At 41.8% G+C, this 20,883-nt stretch overlaps 1 protein-coding gene across 1 annotated transcript in view; it reads left to right on the top strand.

Moving 5' to 3' along the window:
• The window catches only part of LOC128738222 (band 3 anion transport protein), a 167,245-nt gene that overhangs the window by 40,366 nt on the left and 105,996 nt on the right, over positions 1-20,883 (top strand). Inside the window, exon 2 of the mRNA XM_053833202.1 lies at positions 17,398-17,579. Coding sequence (XP_053689177.1) covers positions 17,520-17,579 — 60 coding nt within the window. The 5' untranslated portion in view covers positions 17,398-17,519. The remainder of the gene's footprint in view (positions 1-17,397; positions 17,580-20,883) is intronic.

Genomic DNA, 20,883 nt, shown 5'->3' with positions numbered 1-20,883 from the left:
TGATGTATCATTTTCATACCGTTTTCTTAACTCCAGAGCAAAAGCTCGTCGATATCATTTTATAGAGCTAGAGCTAGTCCAAGGCCGATGAAATTATCCTGTAAAACATAAGACCATCAGCAAATATTTGTTTCGGGCACCTCAGTCAGGAACACACGTCATTCCCAAACAGGTTGAAAATGAGTGGACCAAGTATACTTCCCTGTGGCACACTAGGCGGTGTAATGGCAAATTCACTGGAGCAAATTGAGTTGACACATACTGAAGCGTTGCGGTTGGTGAGACATGTGTGGAGCCATCCAGTGATGTGCTCTGGAAATTCCATGTGATTCTACTTTTCAATAGCGTAATCGAGTGGTACAACATCAAACGCTTTACAAAGATGACGTAATTTCTTTTCTCAACTTCCTCGAACACTTTTATAGCATATCAAACTTGTTGGCGTTGTTCTATGCAGCAAATCCAACCTGGTGCTTAAATATAAACGAGTGCGCAGTAGCGCACAGGGTGTTCAATAAGTTCAAATACACTTTAAAAATGTTTTGAAGCAGTGTTTATTGAGAACTTTTACGACATATTTGGTGGAAGCACCTCCCCTTTGTGCTTTATGACGAGCTTGACACGTTTCTCAAAAGCATCACGCGCGGCACGCATCTGGTCCATGGGCATCTCGTCCCAGATCTTGGAAATGAGCTTCCTAAATTGGTCCATAGTGTTCACTTTATGTTCGCTCTGCTTGGCCAGCATGTAGGGCCATACATAAAACTCCAGGGGATTAAGATCCGGGGAGCTGAAAGGCCACAGAGTCTTATCGAGAAAATCAGCCAAATTCTCCCGACACTACGCTTGGACGATATTCGGCGTGTGGGCCGGTGCACCGTCCTGTTGAAAGACGTAATGATCTTTCCCGTAGAGGTCATGAAGTGCCGGGGTCACAACCTTCTCCAGAACCACGGTCTTATAGTACGCGGCGTTGATTTTCACGTTTTTCTCGATAAAGTCCAGTGAAAGCTTCCCACGCTTGGATACGGCCCTCCAAACCATCACCGACGCGGCGCTCTGGGACCGCGAGATGTTTATGTGGGACGGGGGGATGCTGGCCACCGTCGGCACCCACAGCCGATCATTTTGGGCATTGTGCGGCTGTGGCAAGATGAAGAGTTCCTCATCAGAAAACACGAACTCCTTCCCAGCGTGCCGCGAAAGTATCAGTTTTGCTCTGTCTAGCTTCTTCTTCGTTATAGCCTCCGTTACCCCGTGAACCTTACGTTTCTTGTACGGCTTGCATCCCAGGTCCTTCGCCATGATGGTGTGGGCAGTCCCGATAGACACATCCAGGTCAACAGTGGTCTTCCGAATCGAGCGGTTCATTTTCAGACGAACCCGCTCCCTCACTACCTTGATGGCTGCTGGCGTCCTTGTCGAACGCGGCCACCCGGATCTAGCACGGTTCTTGGCCGAGCCCGTCTCTCGGTACCGACGGATGGTGTTATAGATAAAATTCCGCTTCGCCCCGTGGGATTTCAACCACCGAAATATGTCGCCGGGCCGCTCACCTCTCGCTAACAACTTTACTACGACGTTGCGGAACTCCTTCATCGCGCGCGGCGCCGAATGAGGCTTCCAGCGTTCTCCACCAAGGGTGGAGAAGGATGCAACCTGAAGCCCTACTGTGGGTGGCAAGGGCAGCGGTATGCCTACCACGCCGGGCACAGCGTTAATCAGGGCGTCATGGTCACAATAGCTCGATATAATAATCGAGTTCACGTCAGGCCACTGCAATTTCTCCAAGGACCTGAAGCAGAGCTTGCTCATGCTTCGGAGAACCTTGAATGCAGCTACCAAAACGCACAACGACCTCGGGGCGCGTGCAGGCGAGGTGAAGAAGGTGACCGTGAAGGCGTCGAAGGCAGTACAGACGGACGCTTGCCCGTTGACGGAGTGTCGCAACGCGGCCCAGGAGGCCACGGGGGATAGCACCCCTGGTGGACCGAAAAAACGCCTGACCGATAAAAGCCCTCAGGTTAGCGGGTTGACAGAGCTGACCGATGAACCAGCGGGAAGTTCCAAGACGGGTGGCCCGTGCACCGGGGTTAAGGCCTAGACGAAAGGCAGAGAAGGCTCCACCAACAAAACAGCCCCACCTAAACCGGCAAGGAAACGAGGGAAGAAGGGCGACGCTCTTATCCTGAAAACCGACGGTTCGAAATACTCGGAGGTTCTGAAGGCCATGAGAGGAGATGCCCTACTCAGGGATCTGGGCGTGGACGTGCGAAGCATCCGTCGCTCACGCATGGGCGAAATGATCCTCGAGTTAAAGAAAGACGCCACCAAGAAGAGTTCCGCATACATGTCCAAAGCGGAAGGAGTGCTCAGGGACGGAGTGCAGGCACGTGCTCTCACACCCGAAGTGACTCTCCAGTTTAAGAACCTGGATGAGATCACCGAAGTGCGCGAGGTCGTACAAGCTTTCAAAGAGCAAAGTGCAGTGGTGGTGGCAACCGAGGCGGTTCGCCTACTCAAGGGTCCGGCCGGGACCCAGGTAGCCACCATAAGACTTCCGCTGGCGGACGGAAACGAAGCCCTGAAAGCTGCTAGGCTAAACGTGGGCTGGTCGGTATGCCCACTGAGCGTGCTCAAGCAGTCGGAAGCATGCTTCCGGTGCTTCGAGCACAGACATAAAGCCTGGAACTGCAAGGGGCCAGATAGGAGCCAATTGTGCAGGAGATGTGGCACTGCTGGCTTTAAAGCGAGGGACTGCGCGGAGCCTCCCAAGGGCCTGATCTGTACCGGTAAACGAGACGCAAAGCACGCTCAAGCAACAATGTGAGTTTTATTGTACTCTTATGGTGGTTTTCTTGACCAATTTTGGTCTTAAATGCCATCATAAGAGTGTAATAAAACCTAAAATGGAACTAGGGCGTAACGGGAGGTCCAACGTGCCCAGCTGGTATGCCGGCGGCCAAGCCACGTTCATAGTGCAAGTGACACAACTCAACCTGAACCACTGCAGCACGGCTCAGCAGCTGTTACACCAAGCAGTTTCTGCGTTAGCAATGGACATTGCCTTAATCTCGGACCCATATCGCGTCCCTGCCGGAAACGGCAACTGGGTCTCGGATAGGTCCGGGACGGCGGCTATGTGGACGACAAGCAGGTTCCCGGTTCAGGAGGTTGTGTCAACTGCAGACGAGGAATTTGCGGTTGCCAAAGTGGGTGGAGTGTTCTACTGCAGCTGTTATGCTCCGCCGAGTTGGTCTATTGAGCAGCTTACGCGAATGATAGCCCAAGTAGCAGTTGTGCTGACTGGTTTAAGGCCGGTTGTGGCGGGCAACTTTAACGCTTGGGCGGTAGAGTGGGACAGTCGTCGCACGAATCATAGGAGTCGGACTCTGCTTAAGGCTCTGGCAAAGCTTAACGTAGGTGCGGAGTCTATCATCGACGTGATTCGGCAGCCCTGGTCTGATAGGAGACTGGAGGGTAGACAAAGGTTACACTCACAGTGACCGCCTGTTGGTCACGTCCGCTATGGATTCTATTGGCATCATCATCAGTGAGGACGTAGAGTGCTTCAACCAACGTAGAACTAGAGGCATACGGAGTACCACAAGATCGGCCCCGATGATCACATGGCAGCGAGCACGGTCTGAATCCGGTGGACACACCGACTTATTTCGGGAGTATCCGGGTGTGTCGACAGGCGCCACGGCGAAGTCAATTTCAATCTGATGCATACCCTGTCAGGGCATGGTTGTTTTAGACAGTATCTGCACAGGTTCGGGCATGCGGAGTCCCCCGCGTGTCCCGAATGCGTGGATGTAGAAAAAACTGCAGAACATGTTTTCTTTATATGCCCTCGTTTCGTGGGCGCGAGAAGCAACATGCAGGCAGTGAGCGGACAGGACACTACTCCGGATAACTTAGTCCAAAGCAGCTCGGACGTCTGGGGAGCGGTCAATGCGGCTGCTACCCAGATTGTACTTGAGCTACAAAACCGCTGGAGAGCCGATCAACGCCTAACTACCATAGTCCAGTAGTTATCTAAGATGGTGTGTTAAGCACAATAGCCCCTCCCTGAAGTAATACCGATAAGGTGATGCCAAGGGGGGGGGGGGATTGAGGCTGGAAACTCGAGTAGGGTTTTAGTGGGTCGGGATGCTCACGCCCCATTAGGGAGGTCGGGATACCTAACCCCACTCCCTGAGTTGTCTTCTCAGGTGTCTAATAGTACCGTATCTTCTAAGGTGCTCAGCAGATTTTACTACTCGTAAAAAAATTCGTATAACAGAACACGACTAAGAAAGTTCAAAGACGCCTTCAAGCTGGAAGATAGGCAAGACTGACACTAATGAGACCGGTAGTTTTTTACGCTCTTCAGACTTTACTTACGGAACATGAACGTGCAGGTATTGCAGACGTGAGCTGGATTCTATTTGGAGAGATTTTCATCGTACACCTGGCGAAAGTAGCAGGGCTATGGTGGATTCAAGAAAAAATGCGGATACCGGATACCTGATAGTGCACTGAACACTTTTCGCAAAAATTTCGGACAACTGTACTGTGCGGTAAAATCTATTGTCTTTAAGGCACCGGCGCCAGAAATTGGAGGACCCAATGTGCTTCACCAGGTTGTAGCTAATTTGCGAGTGTCGTGACGCTCAATGAATTTACATCAATCGAGTACAATAGAGATAGGTTTTGGAGTGGAGTGGAGATTGGTTTCGCTTGTGGTGTGCGTTGAATTCTCCGGTTGAGAATTGTCCGTGGTAGGAGCCTCAAAACCTACAATTATAATTAGAGTTTAGAAAGATTCCATTATTTTCAACTCTATTTGTGCAGCACTGCTGCTGAAGCTAACTGGCTAAAAGCATTGTGTAAAATAGAAATTGAAGATAATCAATTTGATAGTAATCTAATTTGCAAAATGGAAACAAAAGAATATTTTGGGCCTGCTGTAGAAAGAAAAATATTTGAATTTTGCTCAGATTGGCCTTTTCTATCTACTAAACAAATAAAGGAATATAAATATAGAAAAAGAAACTTCGAACCAATGGACGCATCCTGGCCGCTTATCTTGACTGGCTCTAGCTAGTCTGATTTGTATTGATTTGTATCACGTTAAAAGGCACGACAATGTGGCCAATTGGTGCAATTCGTTAAATCAAAATAGGTTTTCGCTTCTCTTGTTGTGGCACGAGCATGTTCCGATGGCAAATTTAAAACAAATACAGGCCGCATGACGTGAAACAAATAGGTCATCAATCAAAATTTATCAGCAGCACTCTGTTGTACTGTTGACTGCTCGTGGCGCAAGATGCGAACGTTATAAATTACCTAATTTTCATTATAAAAAAATACAATTCTTAAACTACACCGCTGATTATAATGGAGATGCTGATTAGTTACGACACAAAGCAAGCTAGAAGTGCTGTCATACGCGAATGACGTAGAAAATACAACCCTATCTTATTATCGGCTACCCGATAAGTTCACCTGACAAGCAACCCACGCGCATAGCAGCGCAATATAGGTATCTACAGATACGGCGGGTGTCGATACCTTGAAAATTCGCGCAGAAGTTTTCCCTTCCTTAGATAAAACATTCTGCCACCGTCGAACGCTCATGTCGTCCGCTATCTATTCGCTTTATTGGATGTCATTGTTTGACAAAATTGTGGCCATTTATAAGGATGGATTAACAAATTTCGGGTACCATGTTACCTCTAAATACATGACTAATCCCTTCCTTATCGTTGTTATTTATATTGCACCTAGATTATCAGTCCCGTGACCTACCCGATGTCTACCCGATTAGAACTGGCTCGAAATTGGTTCCAAATTCCGGTGAACTATAAATTGTTATGATTAAAGTTGTCCAAATTTGCTGTAAAACAATCAAATAAACAATCTTTCAAAGTAGGTACATAATAATTATCGACAAATATTGCTCCAATCTGGTCGGGATTTATTGGACAAAGCGGATGTTTGAGAGGTAAACAATCGCCAAAATATATGATGTTGTTATGGTGGTTACTCGGAAGGAACACAAACTCAATTAGTTAAGTAAATGCTTATAATGTTTGATTGCTGTGCCATGCGGTATCCAATTCCGTACAGCTTCGAAATTCGTACACCTAATAGAATTTGCTTGATATGTATTAAAACAGTCTAAATGCAAAATATTAATAACAGGTCCGGCCTATTTTTATTAGCATTATATCGATGTCAAAACTTAGGAAATAGGCCATGAAATACAATTTATAAAAATCTAAATCTAAATGTCTATCGGATTTTCTTGTCCATTTGCTGTGTCATTAGCAATTTGCTAAGAAAATCACTTTCAATAAAATCAACAATGGGTAAAGCGTACATGAAGTGATTTTCCTGTTTCAAAGGTAGATTCAAAGATTTCAAAGGTTTCAAAGATTTGAAAGGTAGATGATTATCGTTGTGCAGCTGTATTTTATTCATTATAGCATTAAAATAATATTTATTCATTATAACTAGTACTGTACGTATTTTGAATCATTTTTACTAGTTGAACCTAAATCCGTACCCCTGTGCAGTATCCTTAGTTATCCAACTTTATTACATGTTTTGAAAAGAAAATAGAAAGGACTAAAGCTAAACATATGTCAATATACTGGAAAATGGCAATTGCGATGATAGATAGTGGAAAATCCTCTAGTAAACCATCGAGATAGTTTGCAGTTCCGGTCACTACGATAAGAGATCCGTATAATTTGCAATAAAAATCAAGAAAAACTGTTATATACTGTCTATATGTCAAGTTAATTTACTCTTAAAATGTCGAAAAAGTTTGTTTCAAAGCCTAAAAATTCTAGAGGTATATTCAAAAGAATGTAAGAGGATTTGATACAAACGAGATTTTGTTTACAAAAAGTGGGTGATCCTATGAATAGAGGTGAGGTCCAATCGGCACCAAACATTTCATCGGCACCAAAATATTTCAACTTTTCGACCACAAAGGAACAATTTGGTTTAAATGCGAAAATATTAATTCCAGTTTGGACACTGTGCGTGTAAATGACTCTTAGATGATTCTCACTGAAGCACAATACTTAGATTATGGAAAAAAGCATATTTTATCAAGCAGTCAGTCACATAAACAAAAACAACATAGCAATTTACTTTTAACTTATCTAGATCAAGCATTCACGGATTTAGGTTCATAAATAAACGGGCTGTAGTTAATTCAAAATATGGTGTACGGAATTTGCATCAAAGGTGTACGGATTTTGAATCAGACATGAAAAAGTATACGGATTTTGAATCAAGAGTTGTACATTTTGTCCTAGATTTTTAATAACTAGATTTTTAATAACTAGATTTATTAATTTAGCTTCCTGTGATTCTATTCCATAGGTACTATCAAGAGAAAATGTGATGAATTGCATATTACAATTCCATAATTTTATATTGACCATTTTATATTGTCTAGTTCCTAGGTGTACGGATTTTGATACGGCACGGTACAAATTTACCGATGTGTAAACTTTGATTTGCTATTCGAACCTTTTAACAAGCGTGTTTATTTGACTGGAACATTACAATGTTAGAGTAAATGTTTATGTTTGCATAGAAGATTTAAGAGGAAGTACCTATTTCATAATTATATGTTTATAAACTAGAGTGTGGATTTAAGAAAGTTCGATGGGGGGTGAGGAAAGAATAGAGTCCCGTCCGATGTTCAAAATGCTGTTGGAAATTGCTGAAGTTACAAGGAATACTGAAGTTTGTGATTTTTTATTGATTCGACTCAAGTTACCTTTTGTGAGATTCGAACATCGTTAAATTATCACTGAAAATATGTTTTACTGATGATTGAGTTAATAGTTTGTCGGAGATAGTAGGTTGTGCGGATCTAATCAGATCTATATTAGCAAATCTGGCGGTAGAATATGACCTAATTCACAAAAAAATTCGAAAGCACTCGAAAGCATATAAAAGCATACAGCAGTGAAAGGGAGCGAATGTTCTACTTATATTGCTGTTATTCATTTCTATGCCTTCCAAAACCTTCCAAAAGAAATACAAAATCGGAAGAAATTCTGTTACCACTTTTTGATCGACGCATTGTTCGAACTTTCACTTCTGCTCGGTGCTACTAAGGTCACTACGAGAAGGGCAAAGCAGAGTTGATATAACTTCTGTTTGAAAACGAATTTACATCACACCAAAGCCCATCGTAGAATTAGCCAGGCATGAAAGTAAGCAAAGCCTAGGTGCTACATTCCGTTATCGAAACTTGACCTTCTGTGTACGACAGACTTCGCAGCCAGCTGTTAGAATACATGACAATTGCAGGGCCAGTTGCTACGATCCTATTGATTCTAACAGCCTCTCCCAGCCGAGATTCGAATATACGACGACTGGCTTATTAGGCCAGCATCATACCTCGAGGCCAACTAGGAGGCCAGGCATGGAAGTATTTAGTCTACCAATATAGTAAGTAATCCCAAGTAACAACCTGGGTTTTATTACACTCTTATGATGGCATTTAAGACCAAAATTGGTCATGAAAACCGTCATAAGAGTACAATAAAACTCATATTGTTGCTTGGGATACCGGTTCGTAGTTCAAATCTCCAACTACGCTGCAGTCGCGATATTATTTCTTTGACCACCATACTAACGGCATTCCGCATTTTGCTTACAATGTTATATAAGCTAAGATCCTTCTTCTGCTCCGAATTAGCATAAGCATAAGCATAGGATACCGTTCGTGTGCTGCTACTCCGTTATTGACCAGAACCGATGAAAATTGCAAAATGTTGGCTGGAAAAAACATCCTTGGGACAGCACGCTATTCCTCATTGTGCAACCTTATAGGTCCATGCATGCTGATCAATACCGACGCCGGCCAAGCCCGAATGCGGGTCCTGGTGGGATGGAAAGGAATATTAGTCCAATACATGTTGCTTCTAAAGGCAGGGAATCCTCGCATCTTCACAAGTATTTCGGAAAAGGAATTGTTGTTAGTAGATGGGCTAGCTATGGTAGAGATGGTCGGGTCTCGGGTTTTCAGACCCGAAACCCGAAGAAAACCCGAACTCTTCGGGTTCGGGTCGGGTTCAGGCTTGACACTTTTACCAGATGTCGGGTTCGGGTCGGGTTCGGGTTTGGCCAAAAAAAATATTCGGGTTCGGGTCGGGTTCGGGCTTGACACTTTTACCATATGTCGGGTTCGGGTCGGGTTCGGGTTTGGCCAAAAAAAATATTCGGGTTCGGGTCGGGTTCGGGCTTAGCGAAAAAAATCAGTCCGGGTTTCGGGTTTGGGTAATGAAAAACCGAACCATCTCCACATTCAGTTTTCGTTAAAGTATTATTTTAATATAATAAAATAAGCAGTACTTTAATGATATTTGGTTTGACTCAGATATCAGCTACACTGGACTGTTTGCTTTTTAGACGGTTTGGTGTTTCCAGATTTAGATCGAGTTTAGACCAAAAGTTTTTATATTCCAGAAGTCGTTAGTTGGATCATGTCATAACTGCGCCCAAACTAGTGATTGGGTGGACTGACAGAAGACTAGAATTGTCTGCTATCATAAATTATTGGTTTCTATTCCGATTTCCAAAAAGTTTCGTGCTTCGGAATAGTTGTAAGTTTAGCTGTCTTTAACACTGAACATACCGTGAAGCAGAGCTGCCGCAAATACAGATATTTGTGCATGCATAAATTTGGGACCCATCAATTATTTCAGTTGCTGTGATTTCTGGCTCTACTAATGTCCCTGAATTTTAAAGTACTTTATAAACTATGTATGTTATTTAAATGATTAGATCGAGGAAATAAAATACTCCGGAGAAAACGGTAGGTTCCCAAATTTATGCATACACAAGTATCTGTATTTATGGCATCCCTGCCGTGAAGGGATCATTTGACCCATTGATTTTTTGGTTCATTTTCACGGCGCTATAACACAATTCTTACAACTTTTGTTAGAAAATATAGTTAAAACATAATGCAAAGTTTGGTCCTCTACTATTTCTTTTTTTGTCGAGAAAAATATTAACGCTAATCTATTGATAATCGTGGGATTTCCGGTCTTCTCGCGAAAAATATTCGTAGAGTGAAGTCGGTATGTTCAGTGTTAAAATCAATCCCTTTTATGTTTGCTACCTTTAAACTAAGGTGCTAGTGCTTCAGACTAAGAACTAGCTTTCGGCTATTAGATACCGGTATAACATAATGAAACAAGATCCAAGAATTTCAAAATAATTTTTCATGTAAGTTTTTCTTTTCGCTTTTTACAGGTTTCATAGAAAACTTAAGAGATATTCCGGCGATAAGTAAAAGAAACGATTCTAGTGTATACTTTAATTTTTTAGAATTTTCAATTCAGTTCCAAAAGAAATAGAAGGGTGAAAAAAACCTAAAATTTAAAATGAATTTTAGAGCTCGAACGTTATAGAGAATACGAAAAGAAAACTGCCGAGATTTAAATCGATGTGTGAGTTTTATAAAAATTGACATCAAATTCAAGTTCAGGGCGGGATCAAATTTAACATAATATAAAAACTCGGGCTCGGATCGGGTTTGGGTTTGACTGAAAATAAAATTTCGGGTTCGGGTCGGGCTCGTTTGACAGAAAATAAAAATTCGGGTTCGGGTCGGGTTTGGGCCTGGAAAATATGAAACCCGACTATCTCTACTAGATGGATAATGTAAGTATGTTATCACCAGTTCTATGAGACCTGGACATTCGAAAATTTTCTTGTAAAGTCAATAATTACGAAAATTAAGGTATAAAAACTACCTTTTTGGTTAAAACCACTCAAAAAAAAATACCTTTTTAAGGGGGCATAGTACTTTTTACACCATATTTTTTGCCTTATTTCAAATATTTTTTTCTCGATAACGCGAAAAGCGAATCGATTCGCGTTTTTTGCATTCTAAACAATGCACTTTATACTAATATTTACAATTTTGTTTGCATATGTGAACCGCTTCCCCTCTCCCCTACGGCTCCTTGAACATGATCATTCGAAAAAACATGATTTACGGTACCATAGATTGGCGCTGGGGGGCTTATCCGAATTGAAAAATTCCAAAACGACTTGAAAGTATATTAAATTATCTCGTGTTTGACCCATCCTTTTTTTTAAATTTGAACGTATAACAAAATGGCGAACATTCATACATAAAAGTCGAAAAAATTGACTTTAAACATTTCTAAAAAATACAAAAGATGTAATATCGAAAAAATGGGTCAAACACTGGACGATGGGTCAAACACTAGATAATTTTGTTGGCTTTGAAACAAAAAAAGAATCATGAGAATTGCTTGAGCCGTTCTTGAAATATTTACGGTACCGACTTTCAAAACCTGGTTTCGAGAAAAACGACGTTGAAGTTTTTATTCGTTGTGTAATCGCTCCAGACATGCGCGATACAAATAGCTGTAACTTTGTCAGTTTTTGGCATTCAGCGAAATGACTTGAAACACATATGGTCAAAATGTTAATCTTTCGAAATAATCAATAAAAAAATTTCGATTTTTTTAAATTGAAAAAGTACTATGCCCCCTTAACAAATTTAGTATAATGCCAATGGTTGTCATATACTACCATAATTTAATTTATTTAGAAAAATACTGTGCACATGCGAGATTTACGGCTCGAAGACTATGTGACAACTTAAACTTATACCTGAAAATAAAAATCAGGGATAATGAAACGAGTCAATACAGTCCCTAAGTTGATAAGCATTTCCTCTTACCAACGCTAATATGCATATCCTTCTTCTGCTCCGAATTTTGGACAAATTAGGATTACGTGTGCCGACGTTTCTGCATTGTTTCCATTTTCGAGATAGAGAAGCTATGCTCTGTATTAGAATCGATGCAAGTATTGACTGAATTCATATCTGGATCGAAATTGGGTCTCATGCACATCTCCATGCCTTCTGTTCATCCAATTTGAGAGATCTGTGGGTTCATCGTATCCCAATCTTGCTGTCACTTGGCTAACGACTTATTACTTACTTACTTATTCAGCCGAGAGCCGGGGTGGCTCTAGCCGTATTAAGAATTCCTCTCCATTGTACTCGGTCCTGGGCTACTCGTCCCCAATGCGTTGCGCGTCTCGACACACTCAAGTCGGCTTCAACCGGGTCGAGCCATCTAGCATGTTGAGCCCCTCTATTCCTGGTGCCGGTGGGGTTCTTGAAGAGAACGGATTTCACTACACACTCGTCTGGCATCCTTGCGATGTGGTCAGCCCGCCGTAGTCTTCCAACTTTTGCCAGGTGTACGATAGGAATCTCTCCAAGCAGTGCCTGCAGCTCGTGATTCATACGTCTCCGCCACTCTCCGCTTTCGATTTGTACTCCGCCAAAATAGTCCGCACCACCTTTCGTTCAAAAATGGCAAGCGCACGTGTGTCTTCCGTAAGTAAAGTTACTGTCTCAAATCCGTAGAGGACTACTGGTCTGATTAGCGTTTTGTACATCGTCAGCTTTGTGCGGCAGCGTATGCTCCTAGATCGAAACGTCTTGGGAAGGGAAAAGTAGGCTTGATTTCCAGCTTGAATGCGTCGTTGGATCTCCTTACTCGTATTATTGTCGGCGGTGACCAGAGATCCCAAATAAACGAACTCATCAACCACTTCCAGTTCATCGCCGTCAATAGTCACTGTCCATGGGAGGCAAACGTTATTTTCTCGGGAGCCTCTTCCTGCCATATATTTGGTTTTCAACGCATTAATTTGTAACCCTATCCTCCTAGCCTCCGTTTTTAGTCTGGCGCAGCTTGCCTCCGCCGTCCCACGGTTTCTAGTAATGATGTCGAGGTCGTCTGCAAAGGCTGGGAGTTGGCTGAAGGTCGTTCCTCTCGTTTCGATGCCCGCTCGCCGGATCGCACCTTCAGTAGCGATATTGAATAACATACAGGGCAGTCAATTCCCTCGGCTAAACCCTCTGCGCGATTCGAAAGGGCTTAAGAGTGTCCTCGAAATGCGCACGTAGCACATCACTCGTTCCAGAGTAGCTTTGATCAGCCGTGTCAGTTTGTCCGGAAAACCGAACTCATGCATTATCTGCCATAGCTGTTCGCGTTCAACGGTATCGTATGCTGCTCTGAAATCCACGAAAATATGATGCGTGGGCATGTTGTACTCTCGATATTTCTGAAGGATTTGTCGGAGAGTAAAAATTTGATTCGTAGTAGCACGGGCCCCCATAAAGCCCACCTGATACTGCTCTACGAATTCTCTTGCTATTGGGGATAGACGACGCAACAAAATCTGGGAGAGCACCTTGTAGGCGGCGTTGGCCAGCGTAATGCCGCGGTAGTTACAGCAGTCTAGCCGGTCGCCCTTTTTGTAGATAGGACAGACTACGCCTTCCATCCACTCCTCCGGTAGTTTCTCTTCTTCCCAAATCCTTGAAATCAGCCAGTGAAGTGCCGTTGCTAGCGGTTCTTGGCCATTACTGTAGAGTTCTGCCGGGAGTCGGTCCTTTCCGGTGGCTCTATTATTCTTCGGCAGACCGATTTCTCGTCGGATCTCTTCGAGATCGGGAGCCGGTACGCTGTTGTCGTTAACTTCCATTGCGTCTCCTGCTGCTATATCGCCGTTGAGGTGCTCGTCGAAGAGCTGCTTCCACCCGATGAGCACCTCGTGCTCGTTTGTGATTATATCCCCTTCCTCGTCCCTACACATGTCAGGTTTTGGTGTGTGGCCCTTGCGAGTTTGGTTCAACTTCTCGTAAAACTGGCGGGTGTCATTAGCCCGGAATAGTTGTTCAAGCTCCTCAAGTTCTCTGTCCTCCTTCTGGCGCTTTTTCCTCCTCAGGATCGTGGTCAAGTCATTCCTCGCTCGTCGATACTTGGCCAAATTCTCTCTCGTAGATATGCTCGGATAGTTTTCCTAAGCTCTTTTTTTCCTCTCTATTGCTTCTTGGCATTCCCCGTCAAACCAATCATTTCGTGCACTCGAGGTTTCCACACCTAGCACCGCAGTTGCGACCTCGTTGACGGCCGAGCGAATTCTTCCTGCATCCCGTTTCGAGGGTCGAAGCATCTAACTATCGACTTATGGCTAACGACTTATGGTTCTCCGAATTCCGTGGATTCTCTTCTGTTTATAACACCCGCTGTTTTCCACCAATATGACACAAATTGGCATCATCCTGATGATAGCGACATAACGCATATATACTGTTTCGTTTATTTTGAGATATCGTCATTTGAGATGTGTTAAATGAGAAATCGCTCAAATATCAACAGACGGTACTTTGTGCTTTACTTGATATTGAAGGCGCTTTTGATATAGTGAGTTTCATTGAAAGTTATCCACAGCGCTGCTCAAAAATGAAATGCTCTTTCATGGTTGCTGGGTCGATTTTGATATTATTGGAAGAAATTACACAGAAATCATAAAGTTCCCACGGTGTTCAAAATACCGTTATTACCCCGGGCACCCATAGGGAAGTCAATAACACAATGCGGCACTTTTTTAATAATAAAGACATGTTCGGAATTGGCTATTGCGGTTCTAGGTACCCAATTTGGCTTACTAGGAACCAATTTAAAAGTTTTAGTGTGATTTAAGGTATCGTAGATGAGTTTTTGTTCATGTTCGAAACTGGTCATTACCTAGGGGTTTCCGGAGTCCCTCAAACAGGTCCAGATATGACCAAACTTGACCCTGGATAGCAGATTTGGCTTCCATTGAACTAGTTATTGAATTCTAGTGTGATTTAAGGTGTCGCATCATAAGTTTCTGTTCATGGACGAAACTGGCCACTTGACTGGGTGTTCCCGGAAGTCCCCGGAACTTGTCCAGATATAACCAACGTGGCGCTAGGTAGTTGATCTGACTTTGATTGATCTAGTTTTCAAATTCTGGCGTAATTTGAGGTGTCGCATGATAAATATTGGTTCATGTTCGATACTGGCCATTTCTAGCGATAACTTAATCCGAAACATTTCCGGTTTTTTTTTCCACGTGTGGACTCATTACTGCGACCAGTATAGTTAACCTATTGTAATATCGCCCGGGTGTTTGCTGTATGACCTGCACTGCATTTCTTTTTGCTATAATCGCTATTGAGTGAGCGATATGCTTATTAAATTTATGCGTGCTTGTGTGTATTGGGGTTTACCCTTCCTTCTAAGCTTGATCTACTTTACCCACTTATTCCTCGCTGCCAGCACTATCCCATATTATAGCCGTCCCTGGCGAGGACTCATTCGTACCTCTGACCAGTACACACTTAACTATAGGAGGGACATTTGCACTGTCAAGAGGCTTCAGAGGGTAAATATAGAATTCAGCACGAAGGAAGGGTAAATGGAGGGGCCTGAGAATAAACCCATGCTAAAGTCACTTGACATCGAATGGCTTGATTCTACTAAGATTCGAACCCACGACCTCTCGCTTGTCAAAGCAGACTCGGTAACCTTGCGGCTACGGAGCCCCCCATTTCCGGTTAGTCCCAATACAGCGTAAAACTCTTAAAATGGTCGCCAATGGCTATATGTTGCCTAAAAAACCATACCGGCTGTGATTGACGTTCATTTTGGAAGTGTCTTTGAAGATTTTTATTTACTTTATATGAGCAATCTGCCCTTTAAAACTTCAAAAGGGCGTAACTCAAACATTCATCGATCGATTTTTTTAAAAATTGGCTCAGAGGTGTAGGATGGCAATTCAAACCAACTGGCATTTTCAGTTTAAATGGCCTATTTTATTTTTTAATAACGGTATTTTGAACACCGTGACTTTTGGCCACCCAGTTACGTGAACAACATGTAACGAACTTTTCAGAACTGAAAAAGGATACTGTTGAAAATAAACTCCTGTCAAAACATTCCAGATGCGCTGTAACAAAATAAACAATGCATCCAGATACTAAATGACTTGAGCCTTAGGATGCTCTTCTACTCCTATTTTGTCCCATGCTCGTGTCGGAAACTAGTACTAGATTCCAGAAATAACTATTCAAAATTCTGGACATATATTTTAGGACTCTCATCCTAGCGATAGCAATTGCGTGGCTCTTCAGCTGGTGCTGTTGAAGGTTCAACTTCTATCCTTATCGTATCGTAATATCGCCTTTCTTTTCGCTTCTGTTCATACGACCATTCGGCACTTTCTAAAGCTACCATAACCGCACCTATCGTTAGTTTCCCTCCAACACGAACTCATTTCAATCGAAAGTAATAGCACACGAATCGGTGCAGTCATTGCCGAGAAACAAACCGCTAAATTAAAGCGTTACATACATCCATACACAGACATGCCACATTACTCAGTTCATCGAACCTGATCGACTGTTATACGAGACACAGCCAGGACAATTTTTCGGTTCTCTATTTCTAAGGTTATCCTAGCTGCATCCACCGTTGACTCCTCCCTTCAAAAACTGAATTGCATTTTCGATTTAACTTCAATGAAACTTTTGTGTATTTCGTCAGTTTTCAAGGATTATTTTTCCAGGAGTTTCACGATTATATACATACAGCAAGTAGCAAGAAAAAAATCACTAATATAGTTCTATCAATATTGAATTAAGCTAGAACTGGGTTAAACTATCTACTAGATCTAAGTATCAATTCCACGAATCGTTAAGATTGCTCACGACCCTTCAGATGTTAATTAATCCACTTGGCTGGTGTGTTTTTCGAACTGGAGCATCCCAGTCGGCACTAAGCTGTAATTCGCTAAAACAAACCGAACTTTGTATGTATTTACGAGTGCCAATTACGTTGTTTGTCCAATCGGTTCGACCTAGCAGAAGTACCACAATCATTCATTAACAAATACCGAACGCACTTTTTTGCTAGCCTGCCGGGCCGCTTCGTATCATACAGGTAGAGGCTACCGTTCGCAAAGCGCAAACCCGTCTGGCGAGATAACGCCGCACCGTGAAGGTGCTACTGTGCTCCAGGAGCCTTTATCGTAATTTACCAATCTAAAAGTCAAATATCGATGAAAGTCGCAACCGTTATCTAAGGAAGTAACGCCTACCCATGGCAAAGGGGGTAGGAAATTTTATCAACCCTGTGGTGCCGTGGGTAACAAAACGCAACGTGGTACGCGCGCGGGGGCAAAAATAATCAAGCCGATGACACCTTGTGGGTTTCTTGGGCTGATTTTGTATTTTTTATTTTACTACAAATGCGAGATAACCGAAGGTACTGGGACTAGAACCGTAATTGCTCGCTGGGTTGCAGTAACGATTGCGCGCTGGTCGGCGATTGTTCTGTTACACTTTGGTGCGGTTTCCCCGTCGTAGTGACCCTATCGTATTGCTTTCGATTGAGTGACGCTTTCGTTGCATGTCTTTTTAGGTATATAGTTTTTAATTCTATGTAATGATAATAAGCGCGAGTGATTGACATTCTCTTTTTCTTGTTTTATTTTCAGATTTCTCAGTTTTTGTGTGTTTAGTAAAGTGTTGAAAGTGCATAAGTACAAACCTATTTTTGTGCAAAGAAAACTCAAGTGGTGTTTGTTACATAAGGAGAAAAATTGATGAATTTTGAAAAATGAGTCGGCGCGATAACAACGTACGAAAGCTATCCTTTTTGGGATTTAATACAAAAGAGGTAAGTAATTTTGTAATACCAATTACTAAACTATATACTAACCAAATTGGATAGTCGATCTTGACATGAGAATATGATCTGGGATTAGATGCATTATGAATATCTTCATGAAATAAAATAATAAATCCTGAAACACGAAATTATTCTACCAAGATATTACTATTACCGCAGTGAAAGATAGAACTTTTGTTTTATTTTTTCTTAAATTAAATTTTAAAGCAAATTTTATTACGTTTTTATTAAATTTTTTCTACTAAATGAGCGGATCATTCAAATTTTAAGAAAATATGAATTAAAGTTGAGTATGAATTAAAGAGAATACCCAAGAAACAATGTGAGTTTTATTGTAGTCTTATGGTGGTTTTCATGACCAATTTTGGTCTTAAATGCTATCATAAGAGTGTAATAAAACCCAAATTGTTACTTGGGAAATTAGATTATAATTAAAACTTTGACGTCTATAGTAAAAGAACTTGGAAAAAATCAAACAAAATTTATGTATAGAATTTTAACATGCTCAAAATTTTGTTTCGATTAGGTCTTTAATTTTAAAGCAATAGTCAAATTTAATCAGAAAACTTTCAAACTTGGTCCAATTGATAGATGCTATCACCGGCTAGTTTAATCAGATAACAAACGCCGAATGATAAGTCAAGTAAATCCCGGGCATTAAGACCACTCCTCTCGATATTCATAGCTTTTTGCCAAAAAGTAAAATTAGATGGTGACCCACTATGGTAACGTAAGTGATATGGTTTTTATGTACTTTGCGCTCAGCAGCTATTTCACTTGCACATCGCCCTCGAAAACAAAAATTGTATGATTATTGAGTATTAGTGAACTTCTTTTCTAATGATTTCATTTTCACGTCCCATTTCCTCTAGCACAAAGCTAGAGCTTAGTTTTTGTTCCCGAATATGCTACCTACTTTAAATGACAATGGGAGTGTCTGACTCCAACTTTTTACTTCATGCTTTGATTTATTTTAGCGGAGCTTTGTTTACTGAAACTTTTTGATTGTTATTTTCGGAATGGCATAGCCGTTATTTTTATCTTCGCCTTGACAAGTAAATGATATTCTTGGACTCACTGTCAAGCTTTCCATCGTTCATTGCAAATAAGTCATGCAAAAAAGACCTTGTCACTCAATGACGATTAGACCGATTCAATTTCAAATAATTAACGTTATTTGTTATCGAAAGTACACATAATTTACTCTAATATATATTATCCAACCAACATAATTTAGAAAAATGGGATTTGAAAATCCAATTTTATGGTAGGAATCAACGTTCGATTCATTCTATTTCCATCTGATAATCCTCTTAGGCCATAATCTTGACATGAAACATTTCTGTGAGCAGCGACTGCCTGACTGCCTGCCTGCCTGCGTGCCTGTCAGTTCGAGCATCCGGCAGTTTGACACCCACCGCGAAGAAAGCAGTCACATATTTAATTCAACAATCTGCATGGTGTGGCTTTACAATTTGATATTACACGTGACAGAAAGCTTTTCCGAATAATTTAATAATTTCACGGAATTATTAAAAGACGGTGGTGCGGTGGTCGGGCGGAAGCTGCTGGTTATGATGGTACAGTTATAAAAGTGTCATGAAAAACACACAAAACGTGACAGAGTTTTGATGAAATTTAAATTACTCGGTTTCAAACGGCACTTTGGGTAAAATTTTATCGTCTCCTGCAATTAACGCTGAGTTTGCCGATGTGAGGAGCATCTGTTACTGGTGAAAGCCTAGAATGTCAAAAGATATGCAGAGCGGAGAGTCAAAAGTTTAAGAACGGCGAATATGATGCCGATGATGAAAAGAGTAAAAGAAGGAATAAAGTATAAAAAGACACGACGCTAAAAGTAATATTGAATAAAAATTCATATTTAATGAAAGAAAAATTTAAGGAAAATGCATCAAGTTATTTCACATCTATTAAAATTAAATCGAAGGAATATTCCATGTGAACTGATGCCAAAAATTTTCTATGCCAATTTTGCACATATTATATGCTATTTGATATCATAGTAATATCAGTTTGATAAATCTGGGTCATACAAATTTGGTTTTATAGTGAATGAGTAACTTTACTCTCTTAGGTGATGATTTGTGTAGTTTTTACTGGACTCTACTCACCGCTAAAAACCACCGTCTTCAGGAAAAATATGTTTTTTAATCGTGTTTTGTTCATATTTCCATATTTGGAATTTTCAATGTACTTCTTCTTATCATCATTTATGAATGGAGCACTAATCGAGCTTCTTTTGCGGATGCCAATTCATTACGTAACTGTTTTATAGACCTATCATATAGATCGAGTAGAAAGGGAAACAAGTAATAGAGATAAAGGTTGGCAAAATTTGAAATGAGTAATACTTACGTCCACTGATATTTTTACGATGAATGAATGGTAACTGTATTCCTCTTCCGGTTTTTAGTTCATTTTTGCTATGGGCCTTCAACGTATAGTGTTAGGTTAGGTTAGTATATCTACCAGCCCAAAGGACTGAAATACCTGTCCGATGCTTACATTATTCTACTAATGTTTTTAAAATGGATTAGTGTTAGATAGGTTCGTTTTATATAATTCAATTCACTGCTCAGGCAAATTGATCACTGTTAAAGTTGGCACAATTTCTATCGTTGCTGTTGAGATTTTTCATACGAAAAATAAATGCTGTTTACTATCTCGAGTGACGTAGATATTCTCATAATCCTCTCAGTTGGCCTCGAGGTGCGACGCTGGTCTAATAAGCCAGCCGTCGTAAGTTCGAATCTCGGCTGAGAGAGGCTGTTCTAGTCAATAAAATCGCAGCACCCGCGATTGTCTTGTGGTAGGCGATCAGTGATAGGATGTGTGTATGGAGGATTAAGAGCCGGTTCAAATACTACATTACCAATATTGTCAAAGATGAAAACATTCTTCGTGTAGCTGAGAATATTTCTAAAGTTTAGAGTCCAAACGATGTTCGCTTCTTTATATTAAGATCCACACAAGAGAAATGATCGATCAGATCGGAAAGGAAGCGACCCACACGTCGACACTCACATCAACGTTCAAGACCGCATCCGCATACACGTCCACGTCCACGTCCACGTCCACGTCCACGTCCACGTCCTCGTCCACGTCCACGTCCACGTCCACGTCCACGTCCACGTCCACGTCCACGTCCACGTCCACGTCCACGTCCACGTCCACGTCCACGTCCACGTCCACGTCCACGTCCACGTCCACGTCCACGTCCACGTCCACGTCCACGTCCACGTCCACGTCCACGTCCACGTCCACGTCCACG

This window comes from Sabethes cyaneus, chromosome 2, assembly GCF_943734655.1.
Source record: "Sabethes cyaneus chromosome 2, idSabCyanKW18_F2, whole genome shotgun sequence".
Classification (NCBI taxonomy): domain Eukaryota; kingdom Metazoa; phylum Arthropoda; class Insecta; order Diptera; family Culicidae; genus Sabethes; species Sabethes cyaneus.
Note: the sequence above shows the minus strand (reverse complement) of the source record. Positions and strands in the feature narration are given on the sequence as shown.